This window comes from Spinacia oleracea, chromosome 5 (assembly GCF_020520425.1).
Source record: "Spinacia oleracea cultivar Varoflay chromosome 5, BTI_SOV_V1, whole genome shotgun sequence".
Lineage (NCBI taxonomy): Eukaryota > Viridiplantae > Streptophyta > Magnoliopsida > Caryophyllales > Amaranthaceae > Spinacia > Spinacia oleracea.
Genome location: NC_079491.1, coordinates 46,735,150 through 46,761,467, shown reverse-complemented (window position 1 = coordinate 46,761,467; position 26,318 = coordinate 46,735,150). Strand labels below are relative to the sequence as shown.

The window sequence follows — 26,318 nt, the reverse complement described above, 5'->3', positions numbered from 1 at the left end:
TATATGGTTTTCATATTTTTGTTTTTAGTTTTGTAAAAAAACAAAAAACGATTGATTTCCTTTTCATATATGTCACGGTATTATCAGCCACTGCAGGTAAGGCTGGGGATTAGAATAATTGTACTTAGAGAAACCAATTGATGAATGAATAAATTCCAAACATTTGAGTTTGTTGCTAAATGCAAACCAACTTAGGCACTTCAAGATATATCACGTGTTATAGGCCTTCTTGACTAAGGGTGAGTTTATTCCCGAACTCAACCCCGACTCCAGACTCTGCCACGTGAGCTTTTCACTAACTCTGCCTACTTTTAAGTAGGATAAAATGTGATGATGTATCCTAATTTGATTTGGCTGGAGAAAAAAATAGATTTAAGTGAGTCTTAGATTTTCAAACTCACTTCCAGAGTTGCTTTAGTATTTTCCCACATGATCCCAAGAGTCTAGCTTCAGACTCCCTTTCAAACTAGAGATAAACTTACCCTAACTAAGACAATTTAATTAACAGAAATTTGCAGTATTTGCCAATTTTAGAATTGGCTGATAGAGACCCTTTCCTCCAATATGGAGAGAGGTCCGTAGAACACAATAGGGAAAGTTTTGTTTTCAACATACAAAGGAAAAAGCAGAGAATTTTGATCAAACAAAGAGCACTGTGATTCCTGTAAAGAATTGGGTGGATAAGACTGTACGTCACATCCATGTAATGAATTGATTTGTACAACAATGATCAACTATACATTAACTGTATGATCCAGCTCGAAATTCACTCTCCCATCAGCTGCAAAAATTCTCACCCTCATCCTGGAAGTGGGCATTGATCATTGGAACACAACTGCCTTTGGAAAGGAAATTAGCAAAAATACAAATCCTTCCCCTATATTCCACCTTTCTTGCTATGCATTTACAAAAATTTACCACCTTCGACTAGCCTGTCTTTTGATAGACAAGTTGCTCTATATCGAATCGAAAAACTAATAATTACGCTAAACCATATATATATATATATATATATATATATATATATATATATATATATATACTGGTCTATTTTTGCAACTTCCAGTCATGTTAATGAAAAACTTGGGGTGATGCATAGTATTCGCTTTCATTAAACACAGGTCTCAAATCTTCTTGTGACATAAAGTCAACTGGGAAGGACACAAGATGCCCTTTGATTGATTCTAGCCTTTCAACAGGGTCAGTGTCTTTGAGGGTCCCATTTTGATAGCATTCTAACTTCTTAGGAGCCACCCCGAGATCGATGGTAGTATGCCCAAGCCGGTCTTTCCAATGAGCAACATTCTGTCTAAGTGAAGCTCTGCATGACATGAACATATATGATTAGTAAAAACAGATGAAATGATAAAACAAGGGTAAGAAGACGAGGGAGAAAGAAAGCCTAAAACCTACCTGGAATGTATGAGATCATTAGGAATACAGGCAAAGACATCTTGGTAGATCATTGTATTTGTCTGTAAATTAAATCACATAGGATATTATTACGAGGCTCAATATAAACACAAGTATTTAGATGTCATGCAAGAGCAGACAAGATGATTTAACTTGTTGCTTATTATACATATATATCTTTTGCCTATAGTTATTTGCATCATGTCCACGATACATCAATTAGCACACATTTCAGGACCAATAATCTACTAATCTTTTCACACTGGTGACATGAAGGATGGTATGATGGTATCTCCTCAAAATTATTGGAGATAAAGAACACATTCATGCTGTGGAATAAGCAACGGCAATTCCTTCAAGATTGCAATATTAGAAGAGCAAAACCGAGTAACCAAAATTCCATCTACACCATACTTTAAGACAAAACACAAGACAACGTACACACTAAAAATAAAAAATAAAAGGTTCGCACTAATTTGAGCTAAAAGTGCAACAGTTCCCATGGCCTTGGAAAACACAAAATAATTCGGAAGTAACACGCTATTTTCTGTTTGATAATTATCTTTAGCAAATTGAAAGTTGTTGAAGCCTAGAAAGTAGAAACATGGTAATCTGCAGCGTTCAGAACACAATTTGTTCTCACCTTTGCAGTAGCCATCCATATGTCTTTGTAGGTTGCATCAACCACAGGGTCATAAATTTGAGGGATCTGTTACAAATCACATAAATCAATTTTAGACATGTGTATTAACAAAATGGCATACGATTTAGCAGACTGGTGCTAATTAATGATTGGACCAGCATAGTAAAAATTGTGTCAGCACGATAAGCTGCAAAATAGTAGAAGCAGCATGTAGTGGAAGTCAAGGTAACAAATATATCGTCATGTCTCAAATTACCAAATTCGAGTACGTTAAGACTTCGCCGCTTTATTCAATGGCTTGTTAATATATTTTTGCTTATACTTGAAATATACCTTACAAGTTACAACATCTTTTAAAAAAAATATTAACAAGTTGTTGGGGTATATTTTTTCAAGTAAAGAGAGAAAGAAAAGGAGCAAGGGAAGAGAAACAAAGGCAAGAGGTGGGAAAAGGAGGTTATTACAACTTTCAATATTTGATTAATGGAAGAAATTGAGTGGAATCTAATGTTTAGTTGCTATATTAATGAAAGAAAGGGAGAGGGATAAAATCTAACATATTTTTAATTCGTGTTTCCTTTCAAATTCTTCCAATTTTGGGAAGAAAGGAAAGTCAACATTTATTTCTTTCCAATGAACATATGAATTTTAGAGCCAATCATAAGAAAATCACACAATTCCTTTCTTTACCATCCAAACTTCAATTTCTCTTTACCAAACAAGCCGTACCTAATGAGTAGTTCTAAATGTTTGGTATAATAACTCAAGATGTCCTTTACACGTGACGTTCAATGGCATGAGCAGGTGTAGCAACTAGGATAAAGTAGTGATGGCTAATGGAGTAACTAAATGCCTAAAATAGACATCAAATGGTCAAAGTATCCTTGTGAAAACCATGTTTACAGTTTTTTGCAGAATTAGTCGAATTTCTACTATGTCATAGCTTTTCCATTATGCGTGGCATTTGTTTAGGAAAACAATGAAATGCCAAATACATTAAAGGTGGATGTTTTGTTGGATGATAGCAAACAAAACCCAAAAAAACTCACCTCTCCAGGTCGAAGACCAAGGTGTTCAGCCCACAAAGAAAGACGGAGACTTATAGTGAATTTTCCAGCCTTCCATGGTTTTCCTCCCATACTTGAAGTTATTACTTCCTTGTCCTCAATTAGCACTCCAATCTGACACCAAAATTATTTTAAGAAAAATGTACCAAAATTAATAGCATTTCAATAACTGTATTGCACAAGATAAGCTTGCTTCTTTGCATTGTCTGATTTAATGACTGGCTAAAGTAATCGACAGTTTACAGCTTAAGTAGTCATATGACTACAAATTTCACCACATATCCCAATGAGACCAATAACGTCTCTGAAAGAATCATGTATACATGTTGGTTAAACTCAAACAATAATTTTAGTAGCATCTCAGGATAAATACATACCTCGGAGTCTCTCGAACCTAACAAGCTCCTATCGTTGATATTTGCTGATCCAACTAAGGCCATACAGTCATCAATTATCATGATTTTACTATGCACATAGATCTGTGTGAAAAAGGTCAGAATAGGAGAGCGATGTCAACCAGTGAAATGAAGTATCTAGTGACCATGATACTAAAATAAATTCAATACGGTAATACCTGGCTGGTAACTACTGGACCTTCATCGAATAGTTCACCGTGAGCTCTAAGACCATAGAAAGAGATGTAGTCGTGTGATTTAGGTCCCATTATATTATAAAGATTGAGTAATATTGAATTCATCCCTCGCGATATTGTTCGATACTGCCAGTGCATTATCGCACGAACAGATGCTGCACCAGCGTCATCTACACCCCCCTGAAATATGTGTAAATGGTTTGATAAATCAACTGTACTTATACTTAAAAGTCATACAGGCCACGACATAGTACCTGAAACCCTGGTAAAAGAGGCAAGACAACGATAACCCGGAAACATTTTTTGTCGTGGAAAGCTCTCAAAATTCTCCTGTACAATGCATCCAATACCCGATTGTGTATTATCTCATCTCCTGAAAGACCCGATATGAAGAACTGGTTCTGGGAAAATCATACATGAAAAAAAGAAATTATTAGGACAGAAATATACATGTTCCCTGCCTAAGGAAGCATAAAATAATAATACAAAAGAAAAACCCCACATATAATTGTAGGACGCAGCTAGTCACCATATTCCAGATTATTCAGTAAATATCGAAGTCTTTACACTGACAACATCAAAGCCTCTTCAAAACACAAATATGGGTATTTGGAAGTCTCTCAGAGACTCAGACAATACGTGATATCTCTAAAGCACAGATGAAGCACAGTACCAGAAGCAACTTTGGGTTCGTATGGTGTATAAGATATCATAACTAATGCATCTGAAAGAGCAAGTATATTTCACGTATATTTAACATGATTGGTTAAATAAAAAGATTACCTCGATGTAGATGAAATGCTCTGCCTTTTCAATTAGTGAGCAATAAGCCTTGTGGATGCTTTGTTCTGTTTGGCTAGTTCCAGCAGACCATTGACTGACACTCCTAATAACCTGAAAGTTAAATTCACAAGTGTTCATGCATATTCAAACCAATATCATAATGATTGAAGAAAATAGGAACTGCAAACCAGACATTTTATATTCTCTGGTTAAACACCATAATTTCACGCAATTTTTTGATCCATGGGTATAAAGATAAATGAACACGAACAATCAAAATCATTTGAAGAATTATTTTACCACACACGGTCAAGAATTTGATGCCCAAGAATACGAAAGCCCAAGACTCACAATTCACAAACATAAACTTCCTCCGTTCCATAAGGATGCTCCAATTTCTACTTTTGACATTTGCCAATGCACATTTACTAACATTTATATATCTAACTATACGTTAGCAAAATATATATTATTAAAGTATTTATTAAGACGTATAAAACAAGACACCACATGAAATATATATTTTCTTATGTATTAGAAATAATTTAGAAGATTTTCTCCAATTGTGAATATGTCAAAATTCTAAATTGGAACATCATTATGGAACGGAGGGAGTAAAATTCAAGAAAGCATCACTTCTTGATTATGCTTTCTCGAAGGTTTACAATGAAAGAGCACGGTGACCTTATTTTATTTTGAGCACCAAAGGGTACATTTTCTTAAATTGAGTATACATGGCCACAATATCGTACATTCAAGAGAATATAGCAATTAGCATTTATGACCTAAGTAGTCAAGGAACACTGGAAGAGGTAAGATTGCATGTCATTTTCCTGATCATCTGGATAATTTTATTAATATAACATCGCATCTCAGCTTCTCTCTCTCTTTACAATTAGTCTCCCCTGACCTATATTCTAAGCACAGTAAAAGTACCGTATACAGGCATCAAAACACTAAAACTAACTCAGATACAAATAACAGGCTTGACTTCAGCTTCGTCGCAGAAAGCAGGCTGTTATGCTTGAGAAAGCTAGAGAATAGCAGGAGCAATGAGCTTATCAAGAGCTTGGAGCATTGCTTCTTGCTCCCAAATTCCTACCATTTGGTCAATGATCATGTTTAATTCATTATTCCATTAGCTGCTATCCATTCTACTAATTTTTTTTAAAAGAAGACAGCTTCAGGGTAGAGAGAAAGTCATGACAATTTAACTGTTTGACGCAGGGAGAAGATTAACAAAAAGGGTAAGGGGAAGTAAGGCCATATTGAATATTATGATTCATAACAATTACTCCGTACTTAGCAATGATAATAAGCCGGTCATTTTTGTAATACACTCGTCTTACCCAGATTGGAACCCCGAAAACTTTATTCTGAAAGGTTATGAGTAGCTACCAGAACCAACACCACCTTCTTCACTATATTATAATCCAACTTTTCATTGATATAACTTCCAAAAGATTGAAGATATGCAATTGTCTAGGATGCATACCAATTCAGCAAAGGAAAAGTAATCGGAAAGACCATTGATGACGATTATTATACTAAGAGCATTAAAATAAATAAAAAGCTGTTGGGTTGCCCTTAATTTCCATAAATTTTTTCAGGCACGAATAATAAGTACTTCAAAGAGATAGAAAGATACATTGACAGTCTGTGGTTTTCTCCCAGGGCTTTTCAAATATTGATGATCATTATGTTATTACTTACAATTACACCCAATTATTTGTAACTCATTCATCTCCAACTCAATTCACTTAATTCCAAACTTCTGACTAACCTCTATTTGAGAAAATATGCATTTTCTTCAATTTCATCTTGCAACTCCAAAAAACAGTTTTTCTTTATCTTTTATTTCTGTGCTCCCTAATTAATGAAATATCTTTGACTATTGGTTTACAAACACGAAGTTCTATTTCAAAAGAAAAATCAGAAATATGTCCATTAAGTGAACTAATATCAACATCAAAATTACCCCTCAAAAGAAACCCCAACCCTACTTCCTAGGTTAAGAGGCAGCTGGATACACACATGTTTACCCCTGCGATAAATACAGAGGTTATTTAAATTTGACCTTTGATCTGATATGCAACAATCACCAACCGCTTCACAACAAATAAGTAAAACAAACATTTCATTAGCCACTATAATTTAGTATTATGATCCAAAAGCCAAGTAATAAATCTTTGACTTTGTTGAATATACAATTATACATCTTTAGTAAAACAAGGGAAAAAAGATGGTCCAAATATAATTACTCCACAATTACACAGGCAATAACTAGCCACACAAAATGGTTCTTTGCACAAACAAGCAGCAACAGGGAAGAAAATGGCTACATCAGTTCTTTTTCTTTTCTGGAAAAAAGAAGCCCTCTAATTCACAAAAACAACGATAAAAAACAACAATACCAAAGCCTCATTCCTAAGAAAGATGAGCTTGGCTACATGAACCAAGAATTTATCTCCCGTGGTCGTCCACAAAGATCCTTTCTCTCCGTTCGCTTCGATCTATAAAACTGAATGGAGAACAGAGATTGAGGACGGCCACAAGGGATAAAATTTATCATTTGAGACGGGTAAATTTCCACTTCAAAAACCATTTGTCATGGTTCAAGAATACATTATTACAAAAAAAGATAAAGATAGTAAAAGTAATGACAGCTTGCAGTACAGCTATGTTACTCCGACACTTCGTCGGACGGTGGGTGTCGGTGTCGACACGACCCGACCCGCGACACGACGCTCGACACGTGTCCGGGAAGGTGTCGACACTGGTGTCGGAAAAGGGTCGGAAAAGAAGTGTCGAAATCGGGATTTCAAAACCCTAACTCTAACAATTGAAGGCCGAGGAAGGAGAGAGAAGAAAATTATTATTAGGGCTTTTATTGTAGAAGAAAAAACGAGTGGAATGGACTATTCAATTTTGATTTTCGTTGAAATTTACTCCGAATCAGCCATAGCCATGGCTTCCGGCGTTCCTTCTTCCTTCTCCCGTCATTTATGGAACTTACACCTTTTACTTTTCTTTTTTTTTACCTTTTTTTTTAAAATTAAATTAGGGGGTGGAAAGTGGGACAAACCCACGTGCTTTTCTAGATATCTAGGAACTTTACACTTTTTTATTTATTGTTTTAACTTTTTATTATTAAATTAGTGGTGGGAAGTGGGACAAATCCACCTGCCTTTTTCTAGGATTCTAGGAAATTTACTGTTTGCACCTTTTCTTTTCTTTTTTACGTTTTTAATAAATGCCTGATACATTTCCCTCTAAACTCCAAAAGTCATTTACTTTTCTTTTCTGTTTTTTTATTTGTTACTTTTTCCAATACTGGATTCTTTGTATTTTTTTCTGTTTTTAATTTATTACCTTACTTTTATTAATATTTTAATCTTTATTTTTTTATTTACTAAATATGAAAAAAAAATTATTTTATAAAGTGTCTTTTTTTTTCCGACACTTTATTTTGGAGCCGTGTCTAAAAAATAAGTCAAGACACTCCTTTGACCGTGTCGGAGTGTCTGTAAATATTTGGATCGAAGTGTCGGACACTCCGACACCGTGTCAGACACGACACCGACACTCGTGTCTGAGTAACATAGCAGTACAGTAACTTAAGGTGGATTCCCCAAGCCCTTCACAAATGTTTAAAGAAAGGAGAGATGTCCAATCAGAAGTAACATGAAAATCTCCCAAGGGGCTATGAAGCACGGGGACGGCACTGGACACCCGTTTCCCGTACCGGGGACGGGTACGGGTCGGGTACGGGACGGGTACGCCATGGATTCGTCCCCAAAACGAATCTGAAATCTGGGTACGTGGGCCGAAACTGGGTACGGCTGGGTACGGGGTGGGTACGCGGGTGGGTACGTATTTGGACAAAAACGAAGTACCCAACACCCATTAAGACCCAAATTCGAAATTTTAGGGTTTTTCCCCAAATCTGAAATCCCTAAATTCTCTCTCACCTGGTTCGACACTTCGTCTCTTCGGCTCTTCGTCTCTTCCTCGCCGCCGGTGTTCTTCCTTGCCGCCGGCCACCAGCGAGGCAGCGTCGCAACGCACTTATCGGTCTATCGCAGGCTCGCAGCCTCGCAGTCGCAGCGACGTCGAGGGAGGAAGTGCGTACCACCACCGCCGTCGAGGGATGCTCGTCGTCTGCAGATAGCGCCGTCTCTCCTTCTCTCCTCGCCGCCGGTGACTCGGTGTCGGTGAGGCTTCTCTTTTTCTTTTCTTTTTTCCTTTTTTTGTTTCTCTATTTGTTTTGTACTTTTGTGTTTGAATGATTTATTTTTTTGTGTTGGAAATTTGGAATATGAAGTGTTTAATTATGTTATATTTTTCTGTTATTTTTTTAATTTTTTTGGACGTTTTTTTTTTAAAATTTTTTTTTTTTGTTTTTTTTGCCGAATCCATGCCGTACCCGTTTTTTGTATTTTTGATTTTGCCGTTTTCCGTCCCCGTATCCGTCCCCGTACCCGTATCGGTGCAACCTAGCCAAGGGGCACTCATAGAAAGAGGGCCTACATTTCAACTACTTTAGGCGAACGAATGGAACTTGCAGTGGATCCCAACAGGAAATATTTCAAGATAACAAACTTAAACAACTTGAAAACTTAAAAATTAAAAAAGATATGAACCCTTGCTTCTACCCACCCTCAGCATAGAAAAATAAATCCCTGGCGAAGTGCGCCTTAGCTGCAAGCTGCATTGAGAGGTTATGTTTATTACTCAATTCAAGGTTTTAGTGATAATAAACAAGGCCAACTTCTATCATCGAAAAATAATAATCAATCAGGCAATCGACTATCAAATTATTAACCAAAAGTAAAACTATAAGAGGCGAGACAGCTTAAAAATATCTAAAACCTAACTCAAAATAATAGAGGTTTAACTGACCTGGCAACGGCATGAGACACATGGTCCAACTTGCCCAGATTCATTGGAAGGAACAACCAGGCTGCCACGTTCTTGGGTCTCCCACCACTCATTATCTAATGATTTCATGCCAACACGTCCAACCCCATCCACTTTATTAAAATCACCAACAAAGGCCTTCATTGGCATGTCTGAAACAAAAGGTTCAATTTTTGCCTTCCGGAAAGGGAATGGAACATTTCTGATAATCTTCATCTGATGGTCATGGCTCACATGCATTCCTTTCAACTTTGAATCGCCGTCCTCTCCAGTCTCTTGAGGCAAAAGCAATGGTAAGTCGGGAGAAGATGCTCGAGAGGAAAATGAATCTTGTCTTTTCAAACAATGATTCTCAGCTACATCCACGTCTTTTTCTTCTATTTCCCAATTGCTCCCCATATAATGTGGGATAACCATGTGTTGTTGAGGCATGAGCAGTGGAATTGTTTGCTCATTTGGAGCTTTATTCCTCTGAAACAATACATAATGGCATCACTTACAGTACTATATTCTTGAAGACAAAACAGGTTAAGGAGTTCTTATCAACCTTCGCATAATTCCAACGCTGAACAAAATGCCTGGCCACATCCCTGCAAGGTGGCCCAAAAAGGGCACAATGAACATCATGCCATGGCATACGAGGATACTTTGTGCGATCTAACTGATCTTTCATGGTATCTTCCCAAGAGTTTGGTTCAGATTCCCTGGATTAGTGAGAGAAACAAGGATGCATAAGTTTATAGCAGGCATGTGTATGCCAATTGAAAAGAAATCTCTTACATAGATCTAGATATATCCAAGGTAAACTTCAGAAACTTGTTCCTTTACACCGACATGCCACCCCATGTCCCTACTGGTGGTTAATTCAAAGAAGAAACAACAGACAACAAGCATGATTCTGAAACAGTTTTGTCGAATAAGATCTTGAATTCTTTACAGCCTTTAATCTTGTTCAGTAGCTATGAAGGAAAAATAATTGATGATTTGATACATCAAGAGAGAGACTTTAAAGTATTAACCAAGGATTTTACATGTATACTAATACCATGAAAAAACTTCAACAATATACCGACTGGATGGATCTTGGATGATTTTTTATCATCCTAGATTGAACATTAAAATATTAAATTATCACGTTTCAGAAGACATAATACAAAGTATACTTTTATAATTCTTTAGCAGAAAGATATAACAATCCTTCTGGATCTCTGTCCCGCCAGCTAAGATTGCCTTCCATGATCACATACTTGTGTTCGACTAGGATTTCCTTACTTCGACACAGAACATTTAACTCCATTATCCGTTTCTTGATTGTATAACAAAATGTGAACACTAAAACATTTCTATTTGAGAAGAGGAGATATGAGGAAACCCATTTCCTCATCTCGTCCTACTTAAAACCAAGTTGCATTTACATGTTACCACCCCTCTTTCAGAAAACAACGAATTTCGGTTTACAAAGAAATTAAAGTTTTACACTTGGTACATTGACAACTAATCAAAAGACCATCAAGCAAAACTTCTTAATGAAAATATATTATGTTAAAATATTTCTTAAAAAAAATTGTCATCCAGCCAAACAAAGCCATAGCGACAGATAGAGGAGACTCGCCTTGGGTTGTAGTAGTCCTTTCCAGGCCATACAGCTGAAGGGTAGTCGTTCACTTTGTGCTCAAATGTGTCATAGCGACCAAAGCACAAATCCAATCCACCAATAAAGCAAATTTGGTAGTCAACAATCACAATCTTTTCATGATGAGACCTACATGCAGACACACACTTCACATAACTTATACAGCAAAAAGAAGATTAGAAAATAAAAACCTAATTTTAATATATATAAGAACTCAACTCCTATTGCAGAATCAAAAGTAAAAGCTAAGTTCCAGTAAAGCTGCATACCATAGGTAAACACCGGTTGAAAAGTGATCAGGAAATCGTAGTACTTTAACATTTTCATGGATGCTAAGGAGCTTTCTTTTGCTGTAGACACTGTTGATTTTCAATGCTAGAGCAACCTCCTTATACAGTAATATATAGATCTGCCACCATTGAAATGCAAAATATATTTTTATTACGCCTAAAAAATTAAAATTTTAGTTGACAGGAGAGCCTAGTAAGTTCTTTTCAAAGTGTAACACGAATACTGGCAGTATAGCACAACAAAATTAAGATTTAACAATTTACACGGTGCTCAAATTCCATGCAAGAATACTCTAGCACAATTATCCCAATATTTGCAATCAAGTAAAACTTCATCCTGAAAAGCTAAACCCCTGGATAAACCTGTTTTCCAAATCCAGGAAATCCGTGCAAGACACAAATGTAAACTGCACAAGTCTATCTATGTTCCCTAGTCTCATCTCCCCCATTCTAAATTCTACAAATAAAAACGTAATACCATATTGAACCAACCAATAGGAGATTTACGAATAATCTATTTAGGGTAGTTTTTAAGATAAGATTAAATCATAAATGCAATGATGGAAACCAAACATTCAGGAAGAATAGGTATCTTCCTTAATGAAGGTACAGTAACTACGTCAGTCACGTTGGACATTCGGAAGCAAATATGCTTGGGAAGCACCAGAAGCCAAAGACCACAAAATTTTTAAGAAAATCACTCCATTCCTTACCACCTCATTGAATGAGCTTTATTGCAAAACACACTGTCCAAAAAAGCACCCTAATCACTGTCATAAAAGCATACCCGCAAAGCAGCTTCTGATGTTCTCTTTTCCCAAAAACCAAGCCAATCCCCTGTGTAAGCCCCATAAGAGAAGCAGAGCATAACCAAAATTCCCTTTTTAAATCAGAAAAAAAAAATCCTTTCAGTTAAATTAGATTTGAGAGTTATATATTGAGAGGCTGAATCCTAAAAATTAAAAGACAGTTCTAAGTCCTTAAAATGCTGGGTTTCTGCTTGCCAGTTTAAGTTTCCAAAATTTACTGGCAACTCAAACAGTAAAAGTGAGATGTATGCACCCAAAAAGCATCTGTCAGGCCTCTGGCTGACACAGATCAACAGCTTGGATTCATAACAGCACAAGCAAAGTATGAAACAGGAATGCACATAAAATAATGGATAGAAACACTATAAGCAAAGGATGAAACTTCCATTAGGCAGCTATAATAAGATCAGCATACTAGTCAAAATAGTAAATTCTTACAGATATTACAGAAAAATAGTGACTTCTCAGACAGCATATACCTGCACCCCCTCCTTGGCTTTTGCTTCAAGTAGAGCATCAAGACGTGATGAAGCATAGTCCTTAAAAGGGCGTTTGAGATATAACTCTGGGCAAACCCACCAACCACAAATAAATATCTGCAAAGGACTTCGATTATATAAGATGAATATAGAAGTCGGAATGTTTTCTGCAAATAGGTAACTGAGCATACCTCTGATTTTGCATTTTCAATAGCCAAGGAAATGGCTTCAAAAGCTGCTTGACCATCAACAAACCATTGAGCCTTGCTACCATCATCAGTTAATCCCCTCGGAGGAGCAAAAGAGTCAAAGCGGTGTGGATGACACCAACCTTCAGGTGGCTTTAACCCAGCATCATTTATAGCAGAAACCCAGCTCTTAGCTTTGGAAGTATTCTTAGTTCTCAAACTTATGCAACGAGTGCCACAAGTGACCTTCAAAGTTACCATTAACCACATGAGCAAGAGCTATTTATGTTGCACATTACATGCAAGATTAGAGAGGATCCAATCACAAGTAATACTCCATCGTCACTTTATTTCAGACGAAAATTAAGGATACAGTACAAATTTTAAAAAAATGCATACTTTTGAAAGAGTAAATAGACTAGAGATTAGTTGTGCAACCTAAAAGGTCTAAGGGAAGTATGAGAGAGTAAGAAACGACATTAGTCCTTAATTATAAACAAAATTCTTATTAAGACATAGCGAGCGAGGCAGTACTAAGGATATCTTTTATAGCCAAAGCTTTATATTGTTCTCGATTCACAGCTTCAATCATTTACTTGCATGAAAATGCTTAATAACTGGACCAAAAGTGAAAAAGTATCATAACCAATGCGAGGGAAGAAAAACTATCAAGTATAAAGTAGGCATGTTAATTAATCATCTATTCTACATAAATTCAATGAAAGCCAGAATAAGCTTTGAGGAGAAAGAAAGTAGAAGAGATCACTATGTGCATGTATGGAACGTCATGTAAAGATGCAAGCCTCCCACTACCACTTAAGGCTCTATTTGGTTCACCTGAATTTGAATTTGACTGATATCCACTTATCTGAACTATATAAACTTATATGGACTTATATAAACTTGTATGGACTTATTTTTCCTGAAAAAAAGTTACCTTTTCCAAAAAGAACTTATTTGTGTGTTTTTGTTGAAAGTAACTTACTTTGCTCAGTTGCTGAACTTATCTTAACTTATTTTGTCAGAACTTATTTTTTCTAAATAAGTAAAAATAAGTTGAAACAATACCCAAACTTGTAAAGATTCCACAACCAGCATAGCATCAACTTAGTCCACTCAAAGCATTAGCCCATGAGTTAAACGCATGGTACAGGATAGGAGGGTTTCAGGAAAGGAAAGATAATCAAAAACCATACCCTTTTATGGTGTATGGTTGATTTTTGTTTTATTTTTTCATTTCCCTTCACCCCTAACTCCTTTACACAGATTCCCCATCTCACGTCCTCACCCCACCACTCTTACCCAAGGGATTTCAAATTTCGATCCCCCAAACTCTCCACTTTTGATGACTACCAAAACTATCATATCCCAACCCCGATGTTGCACTTGCATAAGGACACCAACCCAATTCCCGTATTATAGAACCACCACAAAGACCCACCGGCACAACTAACAACAGACAAAGTTATATCGAGCCTTTGTTACACCCGGAACAGGGAACCCCCCCCCCCCGTTCCGCATACCGGGTCGGTAGTTCCAAAACGGGGAACGAAGTCGTCCCGAGTCGCTGCGGTACACGTCCCGGGTCGCCGGTATTGACGAACCCAATCATCTAGATTTGTGAACGTTATAAATTTTGATTTTTGGTGTGATGTTTAATGAAGTTTACGTTTTCAATTTCACTTTTGAAGCTTGCGAAACGTAAATGGAGGAGGAAGGAGCAAGGAGATTGGGAAGTGGGAGAGCAGACTTGGGAATCTATCCAAAATAAATAAATCAAATTGAAAAAATAGTGTTTCCCACTTGATTACTTGATTTAAATGTAATCCTTTTAAAGTGTTATGACTTATCGTTACTACAGCTAGCCTTTTCATAAAATATAACAGTGTTATGACCCCACTTTGCCAGAAGTTTTTATCTTTTTATGCCCGGGGTTATTCCCCGCCTTTTTCACCAAAAATAAATAAATATAGTACTATATAATAGTAAAAGAAAATATTTATTGCTTAATTTTGTATTATAAAATTTGAATTCCACAAAGAAAGAAAAAAATATTAACCCATCGTTCCGGGAACTTTGGAGGGCAGCGTTCCCTGTCCCTGTTCTCGTACCCCATTTCGCTCCGTCCCACGTTCCGGGTAACATTGGTCGAGCCACCAGCTAGCTGCCACCTCTCTTATCCCATTCACCCTTTTAAAAATGCCCAATATTGCCGCCAAACTTACCCACTACCCTCCTGTCAAATTACCAATCACCACTTCATCAACCTCCAAACAGAAACATAGCCACCGAGTTCCCTCGTCGCCACCTGCCAATCCTCACTTTCGCTCCATTACACCGAAATCTGCCGGATTTCCTGTTTTGTCACTTCCTTCAACACTATATTTGCACACAAACCCACCGGCCAAACTTCTACTCCACCACCAACCACCAAGAAACATCCACCCCTACACTACAGATGTGTCTGTGTGAGAGAGAGAGAGATCGTCTTTTTTTGCGACTCTCCACTTAATGAGTTTTACATGAGTGAAATTGACCATGAGAGCTCCAGATTTAGAGCTTCGAAACGATGGTCAATTTTAATCACTGAGAGTACTTTTTCTGCGGCGGTCCAAGGGCTAGCCACGGTGGTAGAAGATGTGTGTGCAAGAGGGTCTTGTAATGGCTGGAGCTTTCGCATAGGAGTAAAGTGGTTGAAGAAGACCATAGAGGGTCGGGAAGAGGAGTCTGATGAGGAAGGGAGATGATGGAAGTTAGGCAAAGTGAAGAGTTTTATTATAAGCTACTAGCTATATGCACACATATATTGACAATTGTAATTAATGTAATTTGTAACAAATAGGGACACTACTGATTGTTCATAAGGGAGACACCAAAAGGTAAAGACCTCAAGAATTCAATTGGGAATTTAATGAGGAGTATATAGTCTTTTTATGTGGACACCAAGTCCTCCCCTCTTCCCTCATAGTACAAAGATTCACTAAACACCAAATGGGTTTTAAAATCTTGTCACAGTGGAGTTTGAGGATTTTTCATTTTTTTTACCCTTTCCTTGCCTTCCTTTTCTCCATTCTTATCCCTTGTCACAAACCAAACCAATGATACAAGGAACGTGGGTTCGAGTGGTACGTGGTACGGGGACGACGAACACGAAACGCAACCTTTAAAGAACCCTGAACCTTTTAGTAATAAATAGACAAATTTTTATTTGGAAATTTTTATCGAAATGTTTCAACTGTAGATCTAGGATTTCAATTCGGGTTCTTCACCTCCGGCGATACGGTTCGCGAACCACAGGGAAATGGGTACAAAACGAACCGAGTTCGCGGTTTGAGGCCACGTACCACGAACCGGGTAACGTTGAACCAACAGCAACTACATCTTATAAGAGATATGATAGCAGAATTAAAATTCGAATGTCACTACTTCTAAAAGTGCAATTTGTGAATTATCTAAAAGGAGGAAAGTTAAAGAATATATATATAAATAAATTAAGCTAAAACACAGAATTAGTAAAGAAAATAGCAAGTCAAGAAAAATAACGAGGGTCTACCAACAAAATAATTTGCAAACAAGTTTAAAAGAGAATCAATGTCAAAAAAAAAGTGTCTTGCCATTCTACCTTGAATGCATGGCGTAGTGGATTGTGATCTTTAATTTCTTCCGCTAATAGAACTCTCCCTTCCTCGTTACCATCCGATGCTGGCAGCATATCAAACACAATAATATCCAAAAGATTTGTATCAAAAGGATCTTCCAATAAGGCCAAAAACCCAGGTTTTAAAACAGCCCAGACCTACATAAAATTCAATTATTAGTAAAATGAAAAAGCAGCTTGGTTGTAAACAAAATATATTAGACATCATCTCCAATAAATAAATAAAGACATTTGAAAACCTCTTATGCAACACATGATCATCCTTACTCTTTTTATTTACAAAAGGGCCAAATAAAAATCATCCCATGATTTATAGAGCTTCCATATTTACATACACAGAGGTTGGTACTTGATCCATGCACATATATGTAGTTAACATCCTTACATGTCATATGACCTTTTATTAATGAATTGGTTTTACTATTAAACGAACAAAAAAATTTGAATATTACTGATACTACCTCCGATGTTGGTTACTCTTTCTATTTTCGTTCATTTCTTTTTGTTGGTTACACTTTTGTTTATTCCTATTTTGACAAACCTTTCTTGGTTGTATGTACAGTAAGTGTAACCAACATAACACATTGTTAAAATAAGAGAAAAGGAAGAGAAAGGGAGAGCAGGGAAAGGAAGGCATACAAGCTCCCTTGTTTGGATACAAGGTTGGGGGAGGAAGGGAAGGGAGAGGGCATAGTTTTAAAAGGCGTAACGCGTACCAAGGCGCATAAGTCCATGGAGCCTAGGCGCAAGACTGCGCGCACAATTTTTAAATTTTTGTGGTATTTATTTTCTGTAAAAGAAAATCGAACTATTATTAGTTGTTGTCACAAAGGGGTAAACCTTTTTGAGGAAAAATTAAAAACAAAAAGGGAAGGTTCAAGTAACTTTTTGGTCATTTTTTTATTCACTGGCTCTTCATTTAGGTTCTCAAAAGAAGTGAGTTACATCTTACCTAAAACAATTACTTTAAAATAGAAAAAGGAGGAGTTTACATGACATGGGAAGGCTGCCGTTGAAGGAGAGAAGGAAAAAATGGAGAAATTTGATGTTTTTTGTCCTCTTTTCAATAGAGTAAATTCTAGTTGTTAGGGGGGCATTAAAGTCACGAGGTTTGGCCTTTTTAAAAAAATATAAAATATAATACTGTCAGCAATTGGAGACATATACCATAAGGCGTTGCGCCCTGAGCCTGGAAAATGCGCATAAGGCGCGCGCCTTTTGGAGGATCCATTTTCCCTTCCTCTTCAATAAACCCCAACCCTCTAAAATTGGAGAGATCTGGAGGGAAAATGGAGCTCACCTCCTCCACCTTTTTTTCCCTCCCCTTCATCCTCTTTCCCTTCCTTTCCCTTCTAGCAAATGCACCGTGAGGAACGGAGGTAGTAACACACAAGTATTCATTTAGATTTTCCGTCAAACGCCTACCTCATCCCAAGGAAAAAAACATATTCCTACGAGTCTACGACAAATATTAATATGTTTGTTAAGTTTTCAAACTAATATTAAGAAAATCACTTGGGGTGTGGGCCTATATTGGTTAAATGTGGAGGAAAAGAACATGAAAGAGGATAGGTTAAGGAAAAATAATAAGAGAGTGTAGGATTATGAGAAAAAGGGTCTAACTTGACATAATGAACAAAGAAAAAAAATAGTAAGAGAAAGTGGGACCAACACCACATGGGGCGGGAACAGCCAAGTAGGTGTAGGTAATAGAAACAACTTTTGGGAAATTCCAAAGTTGTGTCTCTTCTGGTTTTTCAGATGCAACCATTGGGGTAAGCATGGTAATTTAGGAGAAATAACTAGTGGATGTAATTCAAAATTGCTTATATGAATAAGGGGGAAAAAGGAGAGATAAATGTAGGTAGCTAATTAACAGTTTATCATTCCCACTAACTCCACCACCCCATAACCCAATGCCCCACAACTACTTCTCGGAGCCATTCCCTATCCAAACAACCATTGGTTGTTGCCTCTAGGCCCACCACCACCAAGGACCCAAGCCCAAAATTCACGTCCACATCCCAAATACTTAACTGTCCCAACTAACCACCACACCTCAATCCTCCACCAACCCGCCGCGACCTCAACCATCCCAGGATGGAGAAAGTGAAGTAGGAAACTGAGAAAGAGAAGAGATCCGGATTCAAGAAATTCGAGAAAGATAAAAGAGAGAGAATGTATCATCACCTAATATGGTAGTGCTCATTACTTTTTCCGACACCATTTGGGATGGGTGGTGGTGGAGGACATCACAAGGTTTGCAAGTGGGCTAGCTGGTTTTGGTGAAGGAGGGGGGTTAGTGGGGACCCTATGCTTGGAGGATGGAAATGGTAGTTGTTTGGAGAACAAAATAGTGGTAGTGTGTTGGAGATCATGAAATAGTGATGGGTTTCTTTCGATGATGATCAGTGAGCAGGCTAGTGGGTGTTTCATAATTAGGGAACTAATGAGAGTTGGTAGAGTTGATTTAATTGGAGTTGACTGGTTTATCAATTTAGTTAAATGGATAAGTAAGGGTGTACTTCACCACTTAAAGCTACCAAAACTAGAATGTTTGCAACTATTTTCAAACGGCCAAAACAGGAAAGTGTTGCATCTAAAAAGAAACGGAGGAATGTAATAGGAATGTAATAGGACCGAGGGAGTATTATTTACTTAGCCTACAAGAATTCGCTAATAAAACTCAATAAGATCACCCAATTTACTAATAAAAGAACTATTGCAGCATTCGTAAAATTGTTCAATGACATACATACAAACTGACAAGTGCCTTTAGGAGATCTATGATATGATAACAAAACCCCAAAAAAGTTTAAGAAAATAAATGGCAGGACGAATCTAAACCCCACACATGTCCTTCAACTAAAGCAAAAGTCATCTTACAGCAATCACAATAAACTTTGTGCTATTTGCTTGCGCATTTAAGTAACAGAGCTAAGTTTTTATTTCTAAATTAAGTAGATGTACAAAAGTGCCAACACAACCCAACTTAAAAGATTCAATGTATAAATGTATACAAGAACAAGCAAACATATGTATGTAATGTTCAATGCTGCATATGACGCAATATAAGTATGCACTACTAATTTATAAGAGGTGCATATTGCAAAAGTTCACATAACCTTAGATGATTAAATTTAGCGGAAGTAGAAGAGACAAGGTTTTTCTAACCTTTTGCCAATTGTCATTGCACCAACTAAACATATTGCATGTACAACATGTCCTGTGATCATCCTCTTTGGGAATTTGAGGAAGATGTTTCACCATAACATAATCTTCTTTTAGCTTGGGACCATACTCAGGCGAAAATGATAATCTTGAGACCTCCAAAAACCTACAGACCTAAAGCACATTCACCAAAAAGCCTCAACATAAGAAACCTCTTGTTATAAGTCCAATCAAGTAAAAACAGAGCTAAAATCACATAGAAAGTAAAGTGAAACTCTATTAAGCACAATCAATTATCAACTTGAAGTGAAGGAAAGCAGATTTTAAGAATTTCCAAGTTCTAAGTTCTTGAGATGCTACAAAATTTAACTTTATGGACATCTTCTCTTTTCTGTGTCAGGAAAATATCTTATTTTTGGCAGTCGAGCTCTCAACTTTATTATATCATTGTAATTATAATCACAATACAACTACTTACACATTGATCCCATCTCCAGTTATGTGATAGTTTAAATGTACAGAGTGCATAAATATCTGTGAGAAAAATTAACCGGGGGAACCCCACCGTTAAGAATTTTTCCTCTAAAACAGCTCTAACATTATGTGATTATGCATGGTTAACTTTACATGAGTATTTTAAATTCAAACAACAATCTAGTGACGTTAGCTCCTCCCCGACTTACCCTTTCTCTTTCCCGCTTCCTCTACTCCTCCCTCTATATCCCTCCATGAAAATGAGTGAGAGAGACTTAGGTACGCTCCGAATTACCAGACTAATGTACACTCTCCGAATTACCGTTGATATATTCAATTGGCTCAAGATTAAAGCCAATTCAAGTAAAATTGATGAGAAAAAGAGAGAAGTTAATATGATTAATCAGGAAACCATTTCAACAAATCAACCAGGATCGATACCGAGATTGACCCAGGTCGTGCCAAATCCTTGAAACAAAACCTTCATCATTAGTGCCAAGGTTGTTACATATGGCAAATAAATCAACCCAAATGTAAGATGAGACCAAAAGTCTTACACCTCCCATCCTCCAGAAGCCAGCAAAGGAAGAAAAGAAGTATGGTGAGAAGTACATAAAGAGAAAAAGGGCAGAAGAGAATTGAGTGCCACAAAGCATTACCGGCAATATTGATGCTTATCACCGAGAAGACAAAAGTGAAGACTTAGGGGAGTAGACATAGGGTGAAAATATGACTTGTCAGGGGCATTGTTTTCCATCATAATTAGCACTCTAAAGTTTTTCAATGACCTCAGAGTTTCAGATACTTCCTAGAGTTGTTGTCACTGCTCATTAGTGGAATTTCCCAAAAGGCTTTACTACATTTGTATCTACTGAATACAGTTTTCACTAACCACTTGAAAACTAAATGAATCCAATCTTGATACATTAAAGATCATACTCCCTCCATATTTTATTAAGTGGTGCACTTTGACCGGCACGGAGTTTAATGAAGCTGAGTTGATTTTATTAAACAAAGAAACAAGTGGGGTAAGTGTAGATTAAACGATTGGAGTAAAGATAGTGGAAGTATTAAATATGACTAGTGAGAGTAAATTTGACTAGTGGGGTCCATGGGGTAAGAAAAAAAAAATTATAAAACACGAGGGAAAGTTTCCATAAATGGAAAGTGCACCACTTAATTAATACGGAGGGAGTATTATTCAAACTGGAAAATGAAACTAATTTGACTTATACGTATTAAATTTTGAAAATCAGTAGCATCTTATCAATCAGTTAGTGCCTGCAACGAGTGCAAGTCAACATTATACCATGTATGCCAAATAAAAGTATCCTTAATATTTAGACTTCAATAAATATAGATTTTTGAGAATCATGAAATACTATGTTACTCCGACACTTCTTCCAGCGGCGGGTGTCGGTGTCGACACGACCCGACCCGCGACACGACACCCGACACGTGTCCGGGGAGGTGTCGACACCAATGTCGGAAAAGAGTCCAAAATAAGTGTCGGCACCAGTGTCGGAAAAGAAATTGAGTAAAAAAATCAAAACCCTAGATCTAGAAATTGAAGGTCGGGGAAGACGATTAAGAAAAAAATATATTGGGGCTTTTGTTGTAGAAGAAAAAACGAGTTGAAAGCATTCTTCGATCCTTGTTTTCATGACTGCTTGAGAATCGCCATTGTTTCCGGCGTCTTCTTCCTCCTCGTGTTCATGTTTTGCGTCTGTTTTAAGGTGGTGGGCTATCATCTTCGGGTTCGTGGTTTATGGTACAAGGTTTGTTCTCACTTTTGGGTTATGATATCACGTTTACAAAAGTTAAAAAAAAGAAAAGTTAAAAGAAAGAAATTCATATAGTGGGATATCACGTGGTAATTTTAGAATAGTCTAGGACTCTAGGGTGTTACTGTTGGGAGTGGGTCTGTCAGCTTTTTATTATATATTTATGTTTACTTCCCTTTTTTTTTAAGGATATTTATATGTTTACTTTTGAACTCTTTGTATTCTTAAACTCTTTCAAAGACTATTTATCTTATTTTGTAATTTTAATTTTATTATTCATTAATATTCTAATCTTTATCTTTTTTTTAATTTAAAAATTATATTTTTATAAAAAGTGTCGATGTTTTTTCCGACACTTTGTAAGGCAGCCGTGTCTAAAAAACAAGTCAAGACACTCCTTTGACCGTGTCGGAGTGTCTGCAAATATTTGGATCGGGCTCCGACACCCGTGTCGGACACGACACCGACACCCGTGTCTGAGTAACATAGATGAAATATATCATACAGTATCTTTTAGAAGAATGTTGTAAGCAGATCAAAAGAAAGAAACAAGCACACCTCTCTAGAGTTTACAATATCCAGGTTCCCTAAGAAGTGATTCAGATACCCTTGCATGGCCACCTTTGCTCTATCTGAAATAGAATGTTGCCGACCTAGTGCTGGACGGATAAGTGGAAGTGCAGCACTTGATGGAACATCTCTGAAAATAACACCAGCTAAAGATTATAAATCCAACTATACACAAATAGAGATAGGGGAGCACTTAAACTCACCAAGAGAAACCCTCTTAAGTGTCTTAACATAAAAAAGGGGGCCCAGCAAGTAGTACCTATTCTTGGCACTTTCATCAAAATGCATAGGAACAGTTTCATCTTCAGCATCATCATCTTCTTGCAAAATTGGTGCATGATCTCCTATTCCAAGGTTTTGCAGCCATTCTTTGACCTTATTTGATATCCACATACACCAAATCAAACCCCAATTCAACAGTGTATACAATGAAAGATATTCTGGAGGATAAAAAAACCAAATATTTACACACACCTGTTCCTGCTTCTCGTGAATTTCCTCAATTATCACACGTTTTTTCAATGCAAAGTGTAAATACAACACTTGTGCAGCCTTCTTATGCAATTGCCATTTGAACTAGCGTTGAGGAATCATAATACTCTGACGTCAGCTTAAATATTTGAGAATTAACAGATATCTCCAAAATAAAAGCTTATAACGTAAGGATATACTCAATTCTTAATAAAGTAAATAAAAGCATTTGGGGAATCTTTTAGGGATGGAGGAACTAGAAGTAAGGTATTGTTTGCAGGAAATAAAAGTTAGTTCCCCACATTTTTCCATGACAAAAAAAAAAGTCAAATGGGAAAACGGGGAGTTAAACCGAAAAATATCAACAAACTGCAAGAATCTATTATCAGATGCATCTATACTTCTGTTTTTGGTAACTAGACTAGTTAATAAAACAAAACCATGTTTTCAAACCTCACTGATACCAGATTATGTCTCATTTTCTTTACTCCCTACATCCCTAAAAGATTGCTCCGCATTCCTTTTTAGGGTATCCCTTTAAGGTTACCCCATACCTTAAATGGTTACTTTTCACACTTGCTCTCTTTCTATCTCTCTCTTCATGGGCCCAATTTACCAACTCATGTGCAACATTTACAGCCAAATATTAATAAAGTGAAGATTGCTCTATAGGGCAATCTTTTAGGGACGAAAGGGAGTACATTGCTTGAACGGATATTTATATGGTGCTCCCTAGGGGAACATTGTACACACACTGTGCTCACTGCTCCCGGATTGTCATTGTTAAGAGGAAAAAGGGACATGTGACTATGAAAGAAAAAGAGGAGAAATTTTAACATGTAATTCTCCACCTTTTAAAATAAGTTTAACACCCATGCATGTAGGCTATATCACACAGACCCAGGTGCTCATTTCCAACACAACTACGCGATAAAGTATCAGACATGGCTAATTACATGTTGACAAATGACGGCCGCTTATACTTAAAAACATCCACATTTAATGCTTGAAAGTATGGTTTTACCCCTCACCTCAAACCTCCTCAATGTCCCCCTCAACCATTTGTGGCAGCCCAACACCCCTCCCCCATCTCCCGCAACCCCAATTTCATACTAATAAATAACACATGCCTTGAAAAGAATTGACGTCTGACATTCTGAATTGCCCCACACTTTAATTACTATGCAAGCTTCACATAAGCTGATTTTTGCATGCCTTAAAGGGGTGGGAGTTGGGGACAAAGGGAAATCATTCTTGAGTCTTTGACTGGCGTTTTTGCCTCCTTCCATTGAAAACAGTCGATTTTAACAACTTCAAGTTTATTTTTTTTACATGGAGGAAAAACATTAAGCACCATAACAGTTTTATGGGAGACTTACCTATAAGGAATACTCTTATCTAATGCTTGCTACACAAGAACAGAACACAAAGGATCACTCGCATTGGTATTTTCATCTACATGTGAGTTCAATCCATCCAATATTTAAGGCCCAATAACTATCAACATTACGACACTATTTTTTTTAAGCCCAGAAAAAAGTTCTTAGACCATTCTGTGTCATCCACTTCAATGTCTGCATTTTAATATCAGCCCTCAAGTCCAACACCAATAAACTCTAATGCGGGCACGTGGCATGGCTTCAGAAAATTGCAGACATAGAATGGCAGGAAAGCAACGTGCCCAGAAATGGCTGAAAGTTCAAACATCATGAAAACATGAACAACAAAATGACTGCAAAGCATAGTGAATCTTTTAATAGCAGTGTCGATACCTGACAGGCTAGGTTGGCACACAGAGTGAATAAAAGTGAACTAAAAAGAAAAGAGGAAATAAGCATTTTCAACTCAAAAGGAGATAACCGAGTTGAAGGATAGGTGACCATATTTTTAGTACATAGATTTCGGTAATGATTATGCGTTCTTATACAACAAAACAATCGAACCAGGAAAAAGATGGGGCAAACTATTTGGTCCAGCGTGCACCATGTAACTAACAATCTCTCAAACAATGATGACGAAAGAGATGCCCCGGAGTAGATGGTGAATGCCCAAACAAGGAAAGAATAACCGCAAAAAATAAGGGGAAATAATTCTCCTACATTAATAGTTTCCCTTCTCCCTCTTCGGGATTGTAGGATGGCTTCAGTTTAAATTAGGATCAATTACCCACAATGTGTAGCGCCAGATATTTCAATAAACTTGATCACAACCCACAAATCAAATGTCTTCGAATAATTCAATCAAACAAACAAGTTTACAGTAATTGCTAAAAATTCACAGCTAAAATTCATAATTCATAATTCATAATGTAAATCAAAACTATGAAATCGCAAAAAATAAAATTGAACTATGAAATTGAAAAAAATATAACTTTCTTACTTGTTTGTATTGCAATTCAATAGTGTAAGACAACAACATCGGACTAATATCAGCAGCATCAGGTCTAGAGACATGAACTATACTGCCTCTGGGCAACTCCTCAAATATCCGAGTTGACTCAGTCGCCTCGCTTTGATTGAATGCAAAGAACGATGACGACGTCCTCCCTGGCGCCGGAGACGGCGGCTCTTCCGAGTCCATTTGCAAGTATGACGGGCCTTCGCCGCCGCCGATTAACCTTTCCGATGCCATTTTTTCAAAAACAATTGTAAAAGTAATTTAAAGAATTTAAAAGAAGTTCTGATTAATTGAAATCTGATCCGAAAAAATTTGAAGACAATTCTACGAGTTTGAGATCCAATGAGAAAGTCGATGAAATTGCGTGCAACAACTAACCAGGCAGAGAGAGAGAAGGGGACGGAGGGAGGAGAGAGAACATGAAGAACCAAGTCAAATACGGAATGTTTTAAATATGGCTCGTGCACTTCTTCTGGATTTTCATTTTTTTAACAATGCGTAAAATGGCATAAATAAAAGGCAAAATTGCTAAAAGGGACTTTTTATAGTCCAGAATTTGCGAAAAGGGACCTTTTAAAAAAAAAATTGTAAAAACACACCTAAATGTAAAAATAATTTGCGAAAGATAAAAAAAAAAAAAAAAAAAAAAAAAAAAAAAAAAAAAAGAATATTCAGGCATTGACTTTGACAAGTCGGCGTTGACTATCACGTGAGAATCACGTGCTCCATATTTTCTCAATGTGCACCCCTTTTCCCTCCAAAATATCAGGGTATATACCACCCAACCTGGAAAAAAAAAATACGTTCATCCTTTCTCCCTCCTCTGTTCTTCTTCTTCCCCCCACCCCATGCTCTAAAAAAATTTCAATCTCTCTGCAAAATTAAGTTGAATAACGAATACTGCAAGCATCTCCATCAAGATTCGAGTCTGGGCACGAATTATCTGGTAAGAATTCCTTCTAATTTTGTGGAATTT

At 37.0% G+C, this 26,318-nt stretch overlaps 1 protein-coding gene across 2 annotated transcripts; it reads right to left on the bottom strand.

Annotated features, from left to right (window-relative positions):
• Positions 1-589: 589 nt before the first annotated feature.
• LOC110792193 (phospholipase D zeta 1) lies at positions 590-25,803 on the bottom strand. 2 transcript variants are annotated; one of them, XM_021997002.2, is made up of 20 exons: positions 25,325-25,802; positions 22,949-23,050; positions 22,734-22,849; positions 22,463-22,604; positions 19,650-19,820; positions 16,440-16,613; positions 12,821-13,063; positions 12,630-12,746; positions 11,321-11,460; positions 11,031-11,180; positions 9,966-10,122; positions 9,401-9,889; positions 4,499-4,609; positions 3,970-4,116; positions 3,698-3,895; positions 3,501-3,602; positions 3,106-3,237; positions 2,057-2,122; positions 1,414-1,475; positions 590-1,321 (listed from the first exon to the last, which is right to left on the bottom strand). In XM_021997002.2, the coding sequence occupies exons 1-20, from the start codon at positions 25,574-25,576 to the stop codon at positions 1,072-1,074; spliced, it is 3,321 nt and encodes a 1,106-aa protein (XP_021852694.2). In that variant the 5' UTR covers positions 25,577-25,802; the 3' UTR covers positions 590-1,071. The 2 variants fall into 2 exon arrangements, with proteins under 2 accessions (XP_021852694.2, XP_021852693.2); XM_021997001.2 differs by having other exon boundaries at positions 22,734-23,050; positions 25,325-25,803.
• Between the last annotated feature and the right edge of the window lie 515 nt (positions 25,804-26,318).

Coding starts and splice junctions, on each gene's coding strand:
- LOC110792193 (XM_021997001.2), bottom strand. CDS start 25,576: ATGGCATCGGAAAGGTTAATCGGCGGCGGCGAAGGCCCGTCATACTTG. Junction 11,181..11,320: donor TCAACCGGTGTTTACCTATG/GTATGCAGCTTT, acceptor GTCTGCATGTAG/GTCTCATCATGAAAAGATTG. Junction 4,117..4,498: donor AGCATTTCATCTACATCGAG/GTAATCTTTTTA, acceptor TGATTTTCCCAG/AACCAGTTCTTCATATCGGG.